We start from the raw sequence: 18,008 nt of genomic DNA on the forward strand, positions 1-18,008 counted from the left end.
TCTGTTATAGAAAATCAGTTATAAAAAAGCCATGGAGTATAAATACTATACTGAGTATTTAAACTCTATAGATTCAGCTAGTCAAAATGAAAACTCAAAGAGAATGCATATTTTTATGTAAATTTAAAGTCTCATTAATATTTATTTTAAAAGTGCCTCTTAATGTACTTCTGGTTTCCACTAAGGGAAGAGTAGTTCCTAACAAACTTTCCTGTAGATAATAACTATAAACTTGGGGGGTGGGAGGGAAGTAGGAGAATCAACAAGAAAAAAAAAATTCAAGGGAATTATGTTGGAAAAGAGAAATAAAACTGTCCCTTATTTACAGATGATGATTGTCTATGTAGAAAATTTCAAAGAATCTACCCAAAAAAGCTACCAGAACTAATAAGGTAGTTTTCCAAGGTCACAGGAGACCCCCAATGTGGGCTGTACTTAGTGACTTGCTTTCAAAGAAGAGAATATGGAAAGGGAAAAAATGTAACTTTACAATGAAGAAACCTGGCAAACACAATGTTTGGGCAGATCATCAAGATAAACATTATCACTGGACCCGGTGAGAGTTGTAGGGCGGAAAAGCACGCCTCAAATCATGGTTCGGGTGTGGCGAAGTCATAACATGTACCCAAAATGTTTGTACCCCCATAATATCCTGAAATAAATACATAAATAAAAAATTATCACTAATAATATGTACTGTTTTATGACGTGATGAGGATACCTCACTTCTGTGGTATTATTTCAACCCCAGTCTGACCATGAGAAAAACATCAGACAAACCTAAATTGAGGGACATTCTACAAAATATCCTCAAAAATTATTAAGGCATGAAAAACAAAGAAATTGTCACAGACCAGAGGAGATATGTTCCCACAGGAGCAGATTTAGTCCCCCTCCCCAAATTCACGTGTTGAAGCCCTAACTCCCAATAACTCAGATGTAACTGTATTTGAAGACAGGGTCTTTAAAAAGGTGATTAAGTCAAAATGGGGACTTACATCCAATTTGATTGTGTTCTCACTGGAAGAGACAATAACAAAAAAAAAGGCATAAAATACTAAATTAGTCACAAAACCAATTATTTAATTGAAGCTATAAAAAAAGAGGCAGTACAACTGACAAAATAATTAGGAAAGAATATTTAGCATGTTTCAAAAGATTTAAAAGAGGAGCAGGACACTTTACAAAAAGCGCAGGAAATAAAATTCTTAAACTATAAGTAGAAATGTAACATCACCGAGTGTCTTATAAAATACAAAGACAGAAATATAAAAGGACTATGTATGTCATAAGTCTGAAAACTATGAATAATGACCAATATTTAGGTTTAAATTTACAGTTTCTGGGTATGAGAATCATATTATTATATACATCTTCCAAACCAGTCAGCAGTATTTTCCACTTAACCATGGGTGGTATCATCTTCTACAAAGTCTTTGGCCATCTCTGCTGTGATCACATCAATATGACTAACCTGAAGAACAATAAATGTTAAAAACAAAATCTGTTAAATCCTAAAGAAATACATAGTGTTTGCATTGTATAGGGTAATATTAAAAATATCCAGCTTGTCACCTATATATTTTACATACTAAGCCAATGATTCTGAAGCACTGACTGATACCTTTATTTACAATTGTGTTTGTTCAACGTGTGGGTTTAAAAATATTCTGTATTTTAATGCTCTGAAGACATACGCAGACACTTAGGCCTAAACACTTAAACTACTTTTTTTGTTCAGTTTCTATTACTTTGCTATTTCATCAAAGAATCCTAAGGCTGGAAGATACCAGAAAGAGCTATGAAGTCCAGCCAAATATAAATGAATGTATGTAACTGTTAAAGATCACACATTAAAGCAGTCTCAAAATGCCAATGAAAATAAAATCAATGTAATGAATGCTATAAAAAATTGCTAAACTTAAGTATTAAAAGTTTTTTTTTTTTACAAAGACATCATCATCAGATAAGCAAGGACTAAGTTATCTTTTACTATTTAAGTAACAAAACCAGAATCCAATAAATATAACGAAACACTAACAAACTTCATGTAAAATAAAATTACCTTATTTCTGAACTTTACACCATAAAACTTGTCAGCTGACTCAAGCAGTTCAGGCCTAAAAGTAGTTGTAATAAATTGAGCATGTACAGCAAGTTCCATAATCATATCTGTAAAAAGAAATAGTAATTTAATAAGTTCTTCTTGGCAGATCTGAAAATTGAAAAAGCAACTATCTTTATTCTTACCTAAAATTCAAAACTGTCAAAACAGCCTGTGATTTTTCTTTTTCTTTTTTTTTTTTTTGAGACAGAGTCTCGCTTTGTTGCCCGGGCTAGAGTGAGTGCCGTGGCATCAGCCTAGCTCACAGCAACCTCAAACACCTGGGCTCAAGTGATCCTCCTGCCTCAGCCTCCCGAGTAGCTGGGACTACAGGCATGCGCCACCATGCCCGGCTAATTTTTTCTATATATATATATTTTTAGTTGTCCAGATCATTTCTTTCTATTTTTTAGTGGAGACGGGGTCTCGCTCTTGCTCAGGCTGGTCTCGAACTCCTGACCTTGAGGGATCCACCCGCCTCGGCCTCCCAGAGTGCTAGGATTACAGGCGTGAGCCACCGCGCCCGGCCTGATTTTTATTTTTCATACATACATCTGCAAAAATTACCAACTTAACTTCTTAAATTAGTTATAAATCTTTAACCCCAATATCTTAAAGTTATAAAATATAAAGTTCTTATTTAATATAAAGAGGAAGCAACTTCTAACAAAGCATTAGTTAGGGCAAATAAGTTTTCTCACACAAAAAACAAAAACAAACTTCCTTCTGTTACCCATTCCCCAAAGACTTTTTTAACTTACTCGAAATCAGAATTAGATTCTTTAAATATAGAATCAGCGCTGTTTATGACAGGGACTGGTCTAACATTAAGAAAAAAAAGTTTTAAAATGAGAAACTTTTGTATGAAAATTTAATTAGAGAAGGATTTTCAACTGACTCAAAGAATTACAGCTACTTCTCACATAACTAAACCTTGTAGTCTAATATTTAACTTTTAAAAACCTGTAAAAGAGAAGTTATCTTACTTATTGAACATATAACCTGTCTAGTCCTCTGCAATACCTCAAACAAGATACCACTATAAAAGAGGTAAGCTATAGTCTTTAAGCAAGTTCTCATTGGTAAGAACAAAACCAAAACTGTACCTGACACCGCCTTTCTGTGCTGAGCATCCAGAGCCTGGTCAATTTCATCAAACAAGTAAAAAGGAGCTGGGTCACATTTCTGAATGGCAAAAATCAGAGCAAGGGCTACCAAGGATTTCTGCCCACCTGAAAGCTGTTGCATTTCTCTCATTTCACCTTGTTTTCCTGTAAATGATACCTAAGAAAATATACTATGAGTTAACAATCTAAAGGGGTAGAATCACCATTATCTCTTTAAAATTAAATTGCATATAATGTGCCAATTTAGATTTGCCAAAGATTTTATAAATTCTACTATGGTAATATTCTGAGGAAAATGGAAGGTAAAGGTATTTTACCCTAATTCCAACTCCAGTGAACTGGTCAACTGATGGGACACTGCTTTGTGACCCAGAACCCCTCTCACTTTCACCACTCCCTTCTCCTTCATCCTGAGACTGACTGCCCTCCACATCTCCTTTCTTCATCACCAAAGTAGCTTTGCCACCAGGTACTAACTTCTGGAATACTTCACTGAAGTTCTTGGAGACCTTAAAAAAAAAAAAGTCAATTCAAATATAAATTTTTCTTAAGTGAAATTATTCATACTACTGCTTAAAACAAAGACAAATATTTAAACGCAACCAATTATTTTTTAATCTGAAGAACAAAAATAACAGATTGGATCCTCTTAAGAGCTGTGTAAAATATTTAAGTTACTGTATGTTAGCAACCTATATGCTGGACTTGTTCATGAGTTTTAGATCCACCTGTCAAGGGGGAAAAAAGCTTTAAAATCTTCACAAACTGAGTAAGAGCTGAAGCTTTTGACCTATGTGTATGTTTTAACTATAAACACAAACATACCTGTTTGAAAGTTAACTGAATAGCTTCATATTTTCGAAGTTCAAGTACATTCATCAGTTCCATGATTGATTTGTACCCCCTATCCAACTCTTCTTGTCGCTTTATTAACTTTTCTTTCTGCTCAGAGAAATTTACAAACTGATCTAAAGCCTTTTTGTTAACATGGCTATACTTCTTTAATTCTGTGTTGCACTGTTCAAGTTTTCGAAACAACTGTAAGGAGAAAAAAATACGTATAAATAAACTCACATACAGAGCAATTTGCAACAAGATTTCAAATTTAAAATCAAAAAGATTTACCTGTTTGAGGCTCAGCGTCTGGTACTTTTCAAATGCTTCTTGGGGAAGCGATCCAAGTTCTCGAATTTTCTTCATGCACTCTTCTTTCTTCTTTAATAGCATGCCTTGTCGATTTGTCATCTTTTCCAGTTCTTTAGTATCATGATTTATAGCATCCATGTGCTCTTTTTCCATGTTTTTCCAGCGCTCCATACTCTTCTGAAGCTCCTTAATTCCAGCTTCTGTTTTATCAATGGAATTGTCCAAATCTAAGATAAGGAAAAAACAAAATTAGGTTGTAATATCTATTTTAAAGCCAGAGTGTTTTATGAGCAAAGATTTTATTATAATAGTCATATCTACCAAAATGGATAGGTTTTACGTTTTCTAAGTGTTTTTTAAATTTTACTGTGAGAATTCATGAACTATTTAAGTCTGGACAAAATTAGGAGTATACATGAGTCACTGAAATATATAAGTTTCATTACTTAATGTTCATGTTTACAAAAAACTAAAAAATTATTTTCTTCTCAGCAACTAAGTGACAAGAGAAACGATTCAGGTACCTCATATTTCTGTCAATGAAATGAAAAATTTATGGTCTCTTATGAACATTTCAACAAACGTTACTATTTATAGTCAACTTACTATATTCCATTCACTATAAATTGTTCATGATGATGAAATAAAAAAATCATTAGTACATGCTTTTGCCTATTTGGATATTTTATAAAACAAGCCAAATACCAAAAAAATTTTACTATATAAAAATTCACCTTCTGATCGTGCCATAGTATCTTTTACTCTTTTATTGATGGCTTCAAGTTCTGACGTTGTGGCAGTGAGAACAGTACCCCCTTCTGTCTCTCTCAATTCATTAAGTTCCTGCAACACAAAAGAACTTATGAGCATTAAACTGCAAAATACAAATTTTGTTAGTTTCAAAATGTTAAGACTGTCAACAGTTTCTACAGCTGTTATTAAGCTTGAATAAACATTCGGGAAAACAAAAATATACATATTTCATATAATTGCAAATAACGTATCCATGGGCAGGGGAGTAATGATATAATTACTTGAAAATTTCTCAGCATCTGACTACTTCTGAGAAAATATTAACTAACATTTACTGAGAACCTAGATTGTATCAGGATAGCAATCATACAAAACAGGTACTACTATGCTTATTTTAAACAAGAGGACACTGAGGCTCAGAAATATTAAATGATTTGTCCAAAGTCATACACTAGGTGGCAGTGCTAGAACTCCAACCCAAGGCTCATGGACTGACTACTAGGCTTTCTGTCCCCAAAACTCATGCTTTTAATCAGAGCCTCTCATATAACCAATTTTAATAGGTTATGGTCATCAAACAACCCTCAAAAAAAGAACATACCTGTTCTACTTGGTCCAAGCGTTTTCTCAGATTCTCATTGAGGTAAGTCTCTACTCGAGTAATAATACCTTCTAATTTAATTCTTTCATTTAGCAACTGTCTGTTTTCCTAGAATTGAGAAGAAAAATTAGTTGTCTACATCAGCACGCATATTTCACACACAGGAATGCTATTAATCTGCTGTCCTGTCCATTACTTTTGCTCAAATGAGCTGAAAATAGACTTTTCTATTTTATACCCTTCCAAAAAGCGCTATACTTTCTTCATTTTCTCTCTTGTGCTTATCCATAATGCTAAATTTTTATGCCTGGTTCTTTTTATAAGGTGTTGTCAAAAATAGTTTTCTTTTCCTGTTTTTCATTTTTTGGACTCAGTGTTGTTTACATCTATGCATTAAAAAATCAAACATTAGAATGTTTACTCAAAACATTATTAAATCTTTAAATCATTATTAAACAAGCTCAATCTTACTAGTACTAGTAATACTTACAACTAATAAGTAATGGTAACTAAATAAGATAGGAGAAAATGAAGATTTCTTATATAATCCTAACACAGACAGAATGGCATAGAGAAATTTATTCTTATGGGTATTCAGTCCAAGTCTCATTTTTATGTTTCTCAATGTTCTTTTCTTTCATATTCCTTTATTTAGCAAAAAAGACACCTTTCATAATAGCCAATTATCAATGAAAATTTTTTCCTGGCAAATTATACTTGCCTGCTGAAGTTGACGAATTTCATCATTCAGTGCATCTACTCTCTTCTGATCTTCCAGACTAAGTTGAGAAAGCAAATCAGTTCCCAGTTCTGCTTTCAATGACTCTCTGGTGGACTCCATAGCATGCAAACTTGCCTCCAAACTTTGTAAGCTACGTTGCTATATGACAGGTTATCCATTGATTATTAAAGATATTAGTCATTGTATTACTTTTAATAGTAAAATATACTAAAAAACTGGAAACAATTCGTATTTGATATTAGTAAGCTAAATAAATAATTATATCAACTCAAATATTAGGTACCCATTAAATTTGGCAATTAGGACTATGTTGCAACAAGAAAAATATTTATGATGCAATACTATGGGGGGTATGGAACAGATTATATCCCATGATTAAACTAAAATCTTCATAAGGTATATTCATGAGAATAAAAAGTTGCAAGAAGCAGGGCAAGGAGGCTCATACTAGTAATCTCAGTACTTTGGAAGGCCAAGGTAGAAGGATCACTTGAGACCACGAGTTTGAGACCAGCCTGAGCAAGAGCGAGACCTCATCTCTACAAAAAATAGAAAAATTAGCAAGGTGTGGTAGAGTGCACTTCGTAGTCCCACCTACTCGGGAGGCTGAGGCAAGAGGATCACTTGAACCCAGCAGCTTGACTTGCAATGAGCTACGATGCTGCTACTACACTCTAGCCCAGGTGACAAAGCAAGACTCTCTTTCCCCCCACCAAAAAAAAAAGTTGCCAGAATGTATTGGGATGGTACAATTGTGGACCCTTTATTTTTTTCACCTCTTTTTTGTTTTAGTACTATTGATGTAGTGATGTAAAAGATTTGTCAAAACTGCTTCAAGTTCATGAGACAAATAATATATTATCACTTATAAGTTTGCTTTCTACTCATTTTAATACAATCTGGACAAAATGCGATCAAATATTCAACTAATTCCAGAGTGCTTCCAGACAGAAAAATTAGTGACCAATTAAATACTGATGGTCAGACAATACTATTGTGCCATATCTCAAAATGCCTATTTACCCAATGAAGGTGAAAAATTTGAATGCAGCCAATAGGAGACTCTGGGTATCCATGGATGTGAGTGTAGATGTAGATATCCAAAAGTACGGGTATGAACAAAAATGGAACGTATAAAATTCAAAGATAACATATGATCCACCCCAATTAATCTATAATAAATGACATACTTACGAACCTTAGGCATAAAGGTTTTCTCTGACTGCTGTCTCTTCTCTTTTAGCATCTTCATTTCTGATAATATGCTATCTCTGGATGCTTTAAATTTCCTTTGCTGGGTCTCTATCTGTTGCATTTGGTTCATCAACTGATCGATTTCATTATTAATCCATATACAAGGCTAAGGAAAACTCTCTCTAGGTTGTAAATATTATCACATATTCTAAATTCTCTTCGGTTCTTTATTAACACAACACCATGTATTCCCTTTTCTTCATCCCTAAATAACAGTTATGTCTTCACATTTATGGACCCTAACAATGCTGAACTATACTACCCTAAATGTGTTCAATCATAAAAGAAGCTTAAAACATTTTACCCCATCATTTTACTCTAAAAATAACATGTGTACTATTTTACGAGTAGCTAAACAAAAAAAATTCTTGGAAAACCCTAAAGGAAGCTAAGTGAAATCTAACAATACATTTTTTAAAGTATTTGTTCATCCAATAAGTATTTACGGTCTTATCTATTATATGCTTAAGGCCCCATGTACTTTAGGAAGTTATGCATGAAAGTAGGTCTTGCCCAATGTGGAAGAATAATTCAACTAGCTGGATTATCAAATATAGGAAGATAGCTTGGTATATGCTGTCAACATCCTTTTCTCTTAGTATTTCCCCATACTTTCTTTGTGCGAACATCCTGCCAAATTTAGGCAGTTCTCAAACTGTGATGTGCAGACCTGGGCAAGGTCAAAGCTAAGATGCTTGTCTTTTTCTCCTTGCTGTTGCTTGCACTGATGACATAGAAGCTATAAACTTGCAGTTAAAAAAAAAAAAAACTGCCAGTTTCACTTAAGAATGTCCCTGAAGCAGTAAAAATCATTAACTTTATTTTTTATTGATGCTCCAAGGACCTATATTTTTAACACTGTATGACAAAATGGGAAGCACAAAGTATTATATTTCTGCCTTATACCAAAGCATCATGGTTGTTCTAGGAAAATGTACATGCACAACTGTTTCAATTGTGAGCTGAACTAGCCACTCTTCATGCAGCATCATTTTTATGTGAAAGAACAACTGTTTACTCCGACTTGGATTTTTGATAGCCATTTCCTCCACTAACACTAAATCTGTACCAAATAACTTCAAGATAGTAAAATCTGCTGGGCACGGTGGCTCCTACCTATAACCTAGCACTTTGGGAGGCTAACGCAGGAGGACTGCTTGAGGCCAGAAGTTCAAGATCAGCCTAAGCAAGGGCAAGACCTCATCTCTACAAAAAAATAGAAAATTTAGCCAAGTATGGTGGCCCATGCCTGTATTCCCAGCTACTCGGGGGACTGAGGCAGGAGGATCGCTTCAGCCCAAGAGTTTGAGGTTGCTGTGAGCTATGATGCCACTGCACTTTAGGCCAGGTGACAAAGCCAGACCCCGTCTCACCAAAAAAAAAAAAAAAAAAAAAAAAAAAAAGATCTAATGGACATTTTTCAATCCTTATATATTTGACTTCTGTATTGCCTGTGGCATTACTGATGCTCCCAACCTCTTTTTTTTTTTTTTTTTTTTGAGACACAGTCTCACTCTTTTGCCCGGGCTAGAATGAGTGCCGTGGCGTCAGCCTAGCTCACAGCAACCTCACACTCCTGGGCTCAAGCAATCCTTCTGCCTCAGCCTCCCGAGTAGCTGGGACTACAGGCATGCGCCACCATGCCCGGCTAGTTTTTTCTATATATTTTTAGTTGTCCAGGTAATTTCTTTCTATTTTTAGTAGAGACGGGGTCTCGCTCTTGCTCAGGCTGGTTTCGAACTCCTGAGCTCAAACAATCTGCCCGCCTCAGCCTCCCAGAGTGCTAGGATTACAGGCGTGAGCCACCGCGCCCGGCCCCAACCTCTTCTTTGTTCCAACACTATCCAGGTTTTCCTTTTACAATTCACTCACCAATCCTTTTCAGTTTCCTTTTTCTGCCCAATAATCTTTAATTTTGGTGTTTCTTGAGTTTTCTTTCAAAAGTGACTCCCTGGTATTAGCTATTAATATTTAAGCAAAGGATCAATATTAAAATAGCTTTTAGCCTTTCCCCTTAGTCTTCAAAAGTGAAACAATCATAAGCTCCTGTGCTTAAATAAAAATCAAAGTGAAAGGCATGGAATTTTTTCCTCTATTGTATACATGAAAAAAACACACCAACACACAAAAGATTATACACTGCAATCAAAACGCAGTTCTTTCTCTACAGTAGCCATCATTAAGCACAAAATAAAAAGATATTTTCAATATTTCTGCGCAGATTTTCATTGAGCTTTGCTTCAAGCTCACCTAATTCTTCTTCTGCTTTTCTAACATCTTTTTGTAATTCAAGTCTAGACTTCCTTGTATCATAATAACCTCCAGTTAGAGCACCCCGATGACTGACTTGGTCACCTATAAATAAAACATAAGAAAGGTAATAATTCTCCGTATAACAACTTCTTTATTCAATGATGAATTTACTTATATCAAAAAACGAATCTAAAGGCTTTAACTGCATAACGAGAATTAAAAAGTTATATATTTAAGTCACCCTGAAAAAATTTCTTTCCAATGCTAAAATCTGCAGTTTTAAAAAAACGTATCTTCCAGGTAATCCTGAATATCTGCCAAAAAGCAAGGAAGTGCTGAAGACTAATGAGGATATGTTAAGAAGACACAGGACCTAGCCTGGAATTCCCACTGCTCATATTTGGAAAAACCTGAGCATCAAAAACAATGACAATGTGATAACACACTGAATTTTAAAAAGGAATCCATGAATCACAATGATACTTTTTTAAATAATGAAAGGAGAGGGCTTTTCATTACAGAAGAGTAACTGCTACTAAACGTAGACACAATGATAGAATTTAACAATCATCATTTTGAAACACCCACTGTAATAACTGATTCAGGCAAGGTCAATAAGTGCTAAAACTGCTAGTAAAAAAGATGCTGGGGAACCTGATATTCACGTAGTCTTAAAGAATACTCCCACATATCACTTATTAATTATAAAGGGGAAAAGGCACTTTTACAACTGAGATCTACCAGTGATCCAACAGCATCACTAACAATGGCACACATTACATGATGGAATAAGTATGTATCACTCATGCAGCATTCAGGCCAAGAATGCTTAACCTGAATCTAATGATGAGGAAGCAGCAAGACAAATGCAGACTTTCTATAAGAAAGTCCTAACCCCATTCAGTGGGTTAGGAGAGAGACACAAGAGGAACTTGTCCTACATTTAAAGACTCTAAAGAGAAGACATTGCATACACCCTTGATTGGATCCTAGATAGAAAAATAATTTAGAATAACTGAGAAAATTTAAATGTGGATACTTTTTAGATAATATTATTTGGTTAATGTTAAGTTACTTTGGTATAACAATGATACTGTGGTTATATAAGAAATTGTCCTTACTCTAAGGAGATGCATGCTTAAATTTTACAAATGATATGACATGATGTTTTACAATTTATTCTCAGATGCTGAGTTGAACAACCAACAATGAAATGTACATATATACAGATAAAGCTGGGGGCTGGAGTTTGACCTTCTTTCTTCAACAAATCAATCATACAGAGAAGGAATAAACAAAAAATGAGGACAGGTAAACCTATATACTGGGGGTTCTTAACCTGGATTCCACAGATAATATTTAAGAGGTCTATGACTTGAGTGGGAAAAAATTTTACATCTTTATTTTTACTAACCTCAAAATGAAATTTAGCATTTCTTTATATAATGAATAGGACAAGAACCACGGTAGTATTTTTAGTACTCATAACTTCGTAACCAAGAGAAATAAAAACTATTTTCATATCAGATTACACTTGTCACAGATCTCAAAATATTGTTTTTATGCATCAGTACTTCAAAATTATGGTAGTTATTAAACCCACCACTAAATCTTATTTTTAAATACATTAAAGAATTACTATGTCATATTTTTAAAAATATTGTTATAACCATGCCAATATAACTGGTTTCCTCTGTGATCCAAAGTAGTTTACCTTATGCATTTAAAAATTTTGAGAAAGGGTCCATAGGCTTCAATCAGCCAAAGGAAAGCACAGTGCAAAAAAGGTTAAGAACTCCTGCTACAGACCAAATGATTACATTTAAGATATTTAGTTCACTAAGTATCAAGTATGAATCTTGTTTGGACTCTTACTTGAACGATTTAAAAAATGATAAAATAACTGGACATGAATTTTCAAATACTCTCTTTTTTTAATTTCCTTTCTTCCAAAACCTCTTCTGGAATTCAAATACTCTTAAAACCAAAATGACTCTGAATTAATATATAAGATACACTCATCAGACATGCATACAGCCCAAGTGACATATTATTACACAGCTTATTATATGTGTTAACGATTTATTAGAATGTATTTGTTCAAAGCTAAGAATTATTATTACAAACCTTCCAGAGTAATGCAGTCCATAGTGAAAGCACGGGCCAGCTGGGTTGAAACTTCCATGCTACGACAAATAAGCGTCTTGCCAAACACATGTTTGAAAGCTTTGTCAAATCTGGGGTTGTACCTCAGTTTACTGATCATAGGAATAGCATCCTAAAAATAAATATTTTGTTAGCAAGCAAAAACATCACAAGTTTAATTAAAAACTGTCAGCAGATTTATAAATTACATCTTTAAGAAATACAAATAAACACAAATGCCATTATATTTCAAAATTACTGGTTTTTATACTGATGAAGTTAGAAAAATCATTCTACTGAAATATCCTGGAAATTTTCTTCACACGATCATTAAGGTTTTCAAATAGTACAGCATAGTGCTAAAGAATTTAATGGCTCTGAAGCCAGACTGCCTAAGTTCAAAATGCTGGTTCCACCACTCATCATGCACTCTGGACAAGTTGCTTAACTTCTCTAGAGAATGGTTACTTTTTATCTACAAAATTACAATAACAGAACCTTCCTTCTAAAATTGTGAAGACTAAATGAGTTGATATATGTGAAATACTTAGGATAGTATACTATCTCTCACACAGAAGAGCTAAATAAATGTAAATAGTATTTCCCCCAAATGTTGTAATTTTACATATTATTTATCTAAATTAGATATTCAGAAAAATATTTTTTTCAGATAAAATTTATTTTCATTTTTCCTCTCTCCTAAGCTGTTAGAATAGGATTTTTATAATTTTTAAAATTATGAAATATATCCTATACACAGAAAAATGCAATAAACAGGTTAAGCTTAATAGAGAGAATAGCAATATAACCACCACACAACACAAGAAACAGAACACTGACACAAGTGTGCTCCATTCCTAATCACACAGTGGTTATATACAGTGGCTACCTGCTGGAGGTGACTGCTATTGTGATTCTGTGCTAAGAACACTTCCTCGTACTTTTTCCTAGTTCTATCATTTCAGTCCTGTTATGTAGTATAATTGAAATCAAGCTACATGCATTCTTTTGTGTCTTGTTTCATTCATACATTGTGAGATTCAATTTTTCCTCCCCAAAATTTCAAAGGTAATTTGCAGATCTGAAAACAGAGAAAACTGGACCCTTCAGTAGCTTATAAGATTAACATTCCACTTAAATTACTGATCCTCCTCATACAGTTTCAGCTTTAACGTTAGAGGATGGTAAAAACAGTTGCTACTACCATCAACATTCTGAAGTAACTCAAAGCAATTACAACATTTCTTTAGGAAGGGTGTCTGAAGAATATTTTTAATCCATCTAAAATATATTAGCTAGTAACAAAAGCAACACTATGCTTTCAGAGTCTGTCATTTTGCTAGCAATTTTTCATTTAATTTACTATTTTAAAAGTATATCCAGAAAATTTTAAAATATTCACTTCATATGACAGTTCCTCAGGGATTCTTCTCCAACTCCCTAACCTTAATTTTGTCACACACACAAATGCTCTCAAAGTATCCTATCCTTATACATTTTAACACTTTACACATTTGCAATGATTTGTTTCATGTCTTGGCTATGACATCTGTCTCCCTCCTCAACCCCACCCAGCACTAACTATGCTCCATAGGAAGAAAGGCATGTTTATCTTATAGATCAGTAAATCCCAGCATACAGTGCCTGGCCACTAGCAGGTGTTAAATAATCTATATAATAAAAAATAACTTAATGAAAGAGAGACCTTAACACATGTTGACTCACATTGGTTTCAGGATAGGCAGTATCCCTGACATCTAACTTGTTAAGAGGCAGAAAAGTGACCTCTCCAGGAAGATTCATTTTATTAAACTCCATTAAAATCTTTGTGCTGACTTCATCTGAATCAACAATGTGATAAAATAACCTACATATAAACAGTAAAACACACCTTCGTTAGACTTTAAAGTGTTATAAACATTTAAGCATCAAACAATTCACTTTTTTCTATACAACCCAATTTGTATTGGGGGGAAAAAAAAGACTACTTAGAAAATTCCAATGATGGGATGGACAAAACCCAAAGAGGATAAGTTCTAGTTTCTACAATTAGGAACAAATACTTAACGTCTACTTCTTTAATCAGACAGTTAAATAAGGAACCAAGGATACAAGAAGATAATGGAAGACATATTCTACTAAAAGTACAGAGAGTTGTTTCTTAGGTGGTTATTCCTTAGGTTATTCCTAGTCCTTCTTTCCTTTACCTGTTTCCAGCAGTGACTTCCACGCATGTGTAGAAAGCTGGCTCACATTCAAAGTTATTCATTACAATGCCATGATAGCCATTTTGAACATGCTGGTTTATTCCTTTCCGACGAAAGTGGTCTAGCACTTTGTTTATGCTGTCTATTCCGTTTAAAATGGCCTGTAAGTTGTTTGAAGTGAAAATATTAAAATAATATCGCCAATGGCACTCCCGCTAAGAAATAAGCCCATTAACTGCAGACATTTTAAAATATATTAGAGATTAAACATCCTCCCCAACAAACACATCACCTCCTTGAAATATGGCAACTACATGTAACACCTTATATTATAGGTTCTGTTCTATGACATTAGTGTTAAAAATCAAAAGTGCTATCATTAATAGCATGGGTGGTAATAAGCCTGCTTATATATAATCGCTATTGTTTCATATTTATAGAGGATAAGTTATTTGGATGGTACTCTCCTATTTATTACATGAAACCAATGACCTACAGCTTGAAAGCTAACAAATTTTTGTGTTATAATGACTGTTTTAATGACTCACTGTATACAGAGGTAATGGAAAGAACCTGCCCACCTTTCCTGTTGCCGCTCTAAGAAGTTGCTGCTTCTTTTCAAGATCTTCTCTTTTAGCAGCAAGTGCCTGCTGTTCTGCATTCTCCTCTCTCCACAAGTAACTAATCAATAAAAGTTAGACTGCCTTTAACTTTAAACACATAAGAAGATACAGTAACAGTACATAGTTTAGAATAAAATACTGAAAACAAACTTGGAACAGTTAATTTGTAATTTAAAGACCATGTAACAGCCAGTAATTAGCATTACTCAAAAAGATAAGGCAAAAAAATATTAAGGCATATTTTAGTCTATACGAACTTTCTTTCACTTTGCAATTCATCTTTCTTATTTTTCACTTCGTAATATTTTCTGTCCAGTTCTTCTACTCGAGCTTTGACTTCATTAAGATCCTGGTCCAGTTTCTACAGAAATAAAAATAATTCAAACTTAAAATCCAATTTCATCAAATTTATCAGTGGTTGTAAAAGGACTGGGGAGGAGGGAGCAAAAGGTGAGTAAGGGAGGAATTACCAAGGGGACCGGGAAATATTTTTGGGTAATAAACATGTTCATTATCTTAACCATGAAGATGGTTTTGCAGGTGTATATGTGTGTCAAAACTCATCAAATGATACACTTTATGTGTAATTTATTGTATGTCAATTATACCTCAATGAAGCTGTTAAAAACTCCAATTTTAATTTTTAAACATCTTTAGGAAAAAAAAGCACATCACCCTGAAAACACAAACCATAAAATGAAATACTCTATAAAACACTGCTAAAATAATTTGTTAATTACTGATCTAAACCTTACTATTTCTGTAATATACATGCCAGGATTTTAAAAGAAAAAATAGATTCACAAAATCTCAAAATACTGCAGTGCATACTTTTCATACTGCCCCCTCTACACACACACACACACACACACACACACACACACACACACACACACACACACACACACAAAAAATAGAACATGGTGCCGACACTGTTCTAAGAGCTGGGGAATCATCAAGCAAACCAAACAAAAATCCTTGCCTTTGTAAAGAGCAATAAAATAAGCAAGATAAATCTGAAGATCAACCAGCCTTTGAGGGTGGTACTTCAAATTGTGCTTCATGAGATATTAATAATTACATTCTCTGTTTGTAACCAATTACTTTTTTTTTCTTTTTTTTTGAGACAGAGTCTCACTCTGTTGCCCGCGCTAGAGTGCCGTGGCATCAGCCTAGCTCACAGCAACCTCACACTGCTGGGCTCAAGCGATCCTCCTGCCTCAGCCTCCCGAGTAGCTGGGACTATAGGCATGTGCCACCATGCCCAGCTAATTTTATATATATTTTTAGTTGTCCGATTAATTTCTTTCTATTTTTAGTAGAGACGGGGTCATAATCTTGCTCAGGCTGGCCTCAAACTCCTGAGCTCAAACAATCCGCCCGCCTCAGCCTCCCAGAGTGCCAGGACCACAGGCGTGAGCCACGGCGCCCGGCCCATGTAAACTTATTCAAAAATGAAATTTGAAGTAGATAAAACTGTACGTGTTTATCTCTTCTAAAGGATTTTTACAAAGCAGCTATAAAAGTTCTTACATTATATTGCTCCAGATTTTTCTCTTTATTTGCCTCGGTGTCCTCCAAATCCTTATGTATAGCAGCAATCTGTCTTTTCTTGTCATTTATAGCCTGATCTAAAGACTTGAGTTCCTTTTTAATCCATTTATCCCTTTCTTCTTTTGATGTAAACTGGCTTCCTCGGCCCTGCTTTGCATAAAGATCCGTTCTTTCCTGAGTTGCTTGAGCCAATCTACACAAGATAGAAGAGAATGGGTTGAAAATGAGAACACAAAATAACAAAGTTTAATCAAAATCAATGTCAACTGTATATAAAAACAAAGTCATTTAAAAAATTATATAAAAAAAGGAATTAAGTGTAAAAAGCAACTACTATATAATATAGCTCCTTGAACTAGCCAGTTTTATATAATAGTAATTTAACTTCAAAATCCCAAAGTCAAAGGACAACTCATACCCTAAGGATTTCAGGTCTGGGTTTACTCCAGGTCTGGGTTGGTCAGTAAATCTAGAGAGTTCTAGTGCCCTACACCTCAGGAACGTTCAACAATGTTGTAATTATACTTAATTACATAAACCTTTTCAACTCCTTACAATAAAAGACACTCTAAAAGGCAAGAAGAAAATGAGAGAAAACATTTGTAACATACATTATATAATATACATACATTATAACATAATGTCCAGATTACATAAAACAATCCTATGAAACAGCAAAAAAATCTCAAAAAAATGGGCAAAGGATATAAATAGGCGAGTCACTAAAAGGAATTAAGTGGCATAAAAACATGATAATATACTAAATAATGTGAAATCAGCCAACATTGTCAAGTCCAATCTATAGATAGATACCAAAAGCTGTTAAAACAGCATTGAGGGAAGAAAGAAAGTTGTAGAATGAAACATACAGTAAGATGTAATTTGAGTAAAAAAAAGAACATAATGCATGCTTTAAAAAGCTCAACATTTAGCTTTGTTATCTTAGGCAAGGTGCTTCACCTCCAAGAGGCTCAAGTTTATTGAATTTAAAGTAGGGATAATGTCAATTTCCTAGAGTTTTTGAGAAATAATGTAGGCAATATGTGTACAATCCATGGCCCACAATAGTTGTTAAACATTAGCTATTATTTCTTTGAAGTGAGCATTTAACTTTTGCCCTTTACTGTGCTAGTACATTCTTAAACCACAACTAGGTTCTATAAAGAAACTATGCAGAAAGTTAAAGTGTTGGTGAAAATTCCCAGACCTAGCAATTCCTCGTTCTTCTTTTTCTTTTACACTGTTGAATTTAGGTTCTGTTTCTGCCAGTTCTTTCTGCTTTTCTTCTATTTTTTCAAGCAGCTTCTGCCTCTCTTTTAATAAACGTTTCTGTAAATACAGAAAGATAAATTAAAAAAGCAATCTGCTTAAAATTTTTTTGCCTAATTTTTAAGTCTAGCATAAAATGTCTCTTGGGGTTGAATATAATAAAAAAAAAGTTTTCCCATGAAAAAAACTCATGAGAAAAATCGATTTCACAACACAAATTTTTTTTTTTT

At 34.0% G+C, this 18,008-nt stretch overlaps 1 protein-coding gene across 1 annotated transcript in view; it reads right to left on the minus strand.

Annotated features, from left to right (window-relative positions):
* Nucleotides 1-1,062: 1,062 nt before the first annotated feature.
* SMC3 (structural maintenance of chromosomes 3) overlaps nucleotides 1,063-18,008 on the minus strand; it is a 56,575-nt gene continuing 39,629 nt past the window's right edge. Inside the window, exons 12-29 of the mRNA XM_012663928.1 lie at nucleotides 17,717-17,838; nucleotides 16,489-16,702; nucleotides 15,213-15,316; nucleotides 14,914-15,013; nucleotides 14,333-14,493; nucleotides 13,851-13,992; nucleotides 12,108-12,258; nucleotides 9,930-10,082; nucleotides 7,672-7,823; nucleotides 6,453-6,611; nucleotides 5,732-5,839; nucleotides 5,112-5,220; nucleotides 4,357-4,604; nucleotides 4,057-4,269; nucleotides 3,549-3,740; nucleotides 3,211-3,388; nucleotides 2,066-2,172; nucleotides 1,063-1,474 (exon numbers count right to left, since the gene is read on the minus strand). Of these exons, the coding sequence (XP_012519382.1) occupies nucleotides 1,403-1,474; nucleotides 2,066-2,172; nucleotides 3,211-3,388; nucleotides 3,549-3,740; nucleotides 4,057-4,269; nucleotides 4,357-4,604; nucleotides 5,112-5,220; nucleotides 5,732-5,839; nucleotides 6,453-6,611; nucleotides 7,672-7,823; nucleotides 9,930-10,082; nucleotides 12,108-12,258; nucleotides 13,851-13,992; nucleotides 14,333-14,493; nucleotides 14,914-15,013; nucleotides 15,213-15,316; nucleotides 16,489-16,702; nucleotides 17,717-17,838 (2,685 nt within the window). The 3' untranslated portion in view covers nucleotides 1,063-1,402. The remainder of the gene's footprint in view (nucleotides 1,475-2,065; nucleotides 2,173-3,210; nucleotides 3,389-3,548; nucleotides 3,741-4,056; nucleotides 4,270-4,356; nucleotides 4,605-5,111; nucleotides 5,221-5,731; nucleotides 5,840-6,452; nucleotides 6,612-7,671; nucleotides 7,824-9,929; nucleotides 10,083-12,107; nucleotides 12,259-13,850; nucleotides 13,993-14,332; nucleotides 14,494-14,913; nucleotides 15,014-15,212; nucleotides 15,317-16,488; nucleotides 16,703-17,716; nucleotides 17,839-18,008) is intronic.

Source organism: Propithecus coquereli, unplaced genomic scaffold (assembly GCF_000956105.1).
Source record: "Propithecus coquereli isolate 6110/MARCELLA unplaced genomic scaffold, Pcoq_1.0 Scaffold84, whole genome shotgun sequence".
NCBI lineage: Eukaryota > Metazoa > Chordata > Mammalia > Primates > Indriidae > Propithecus > Propithecus coquereli.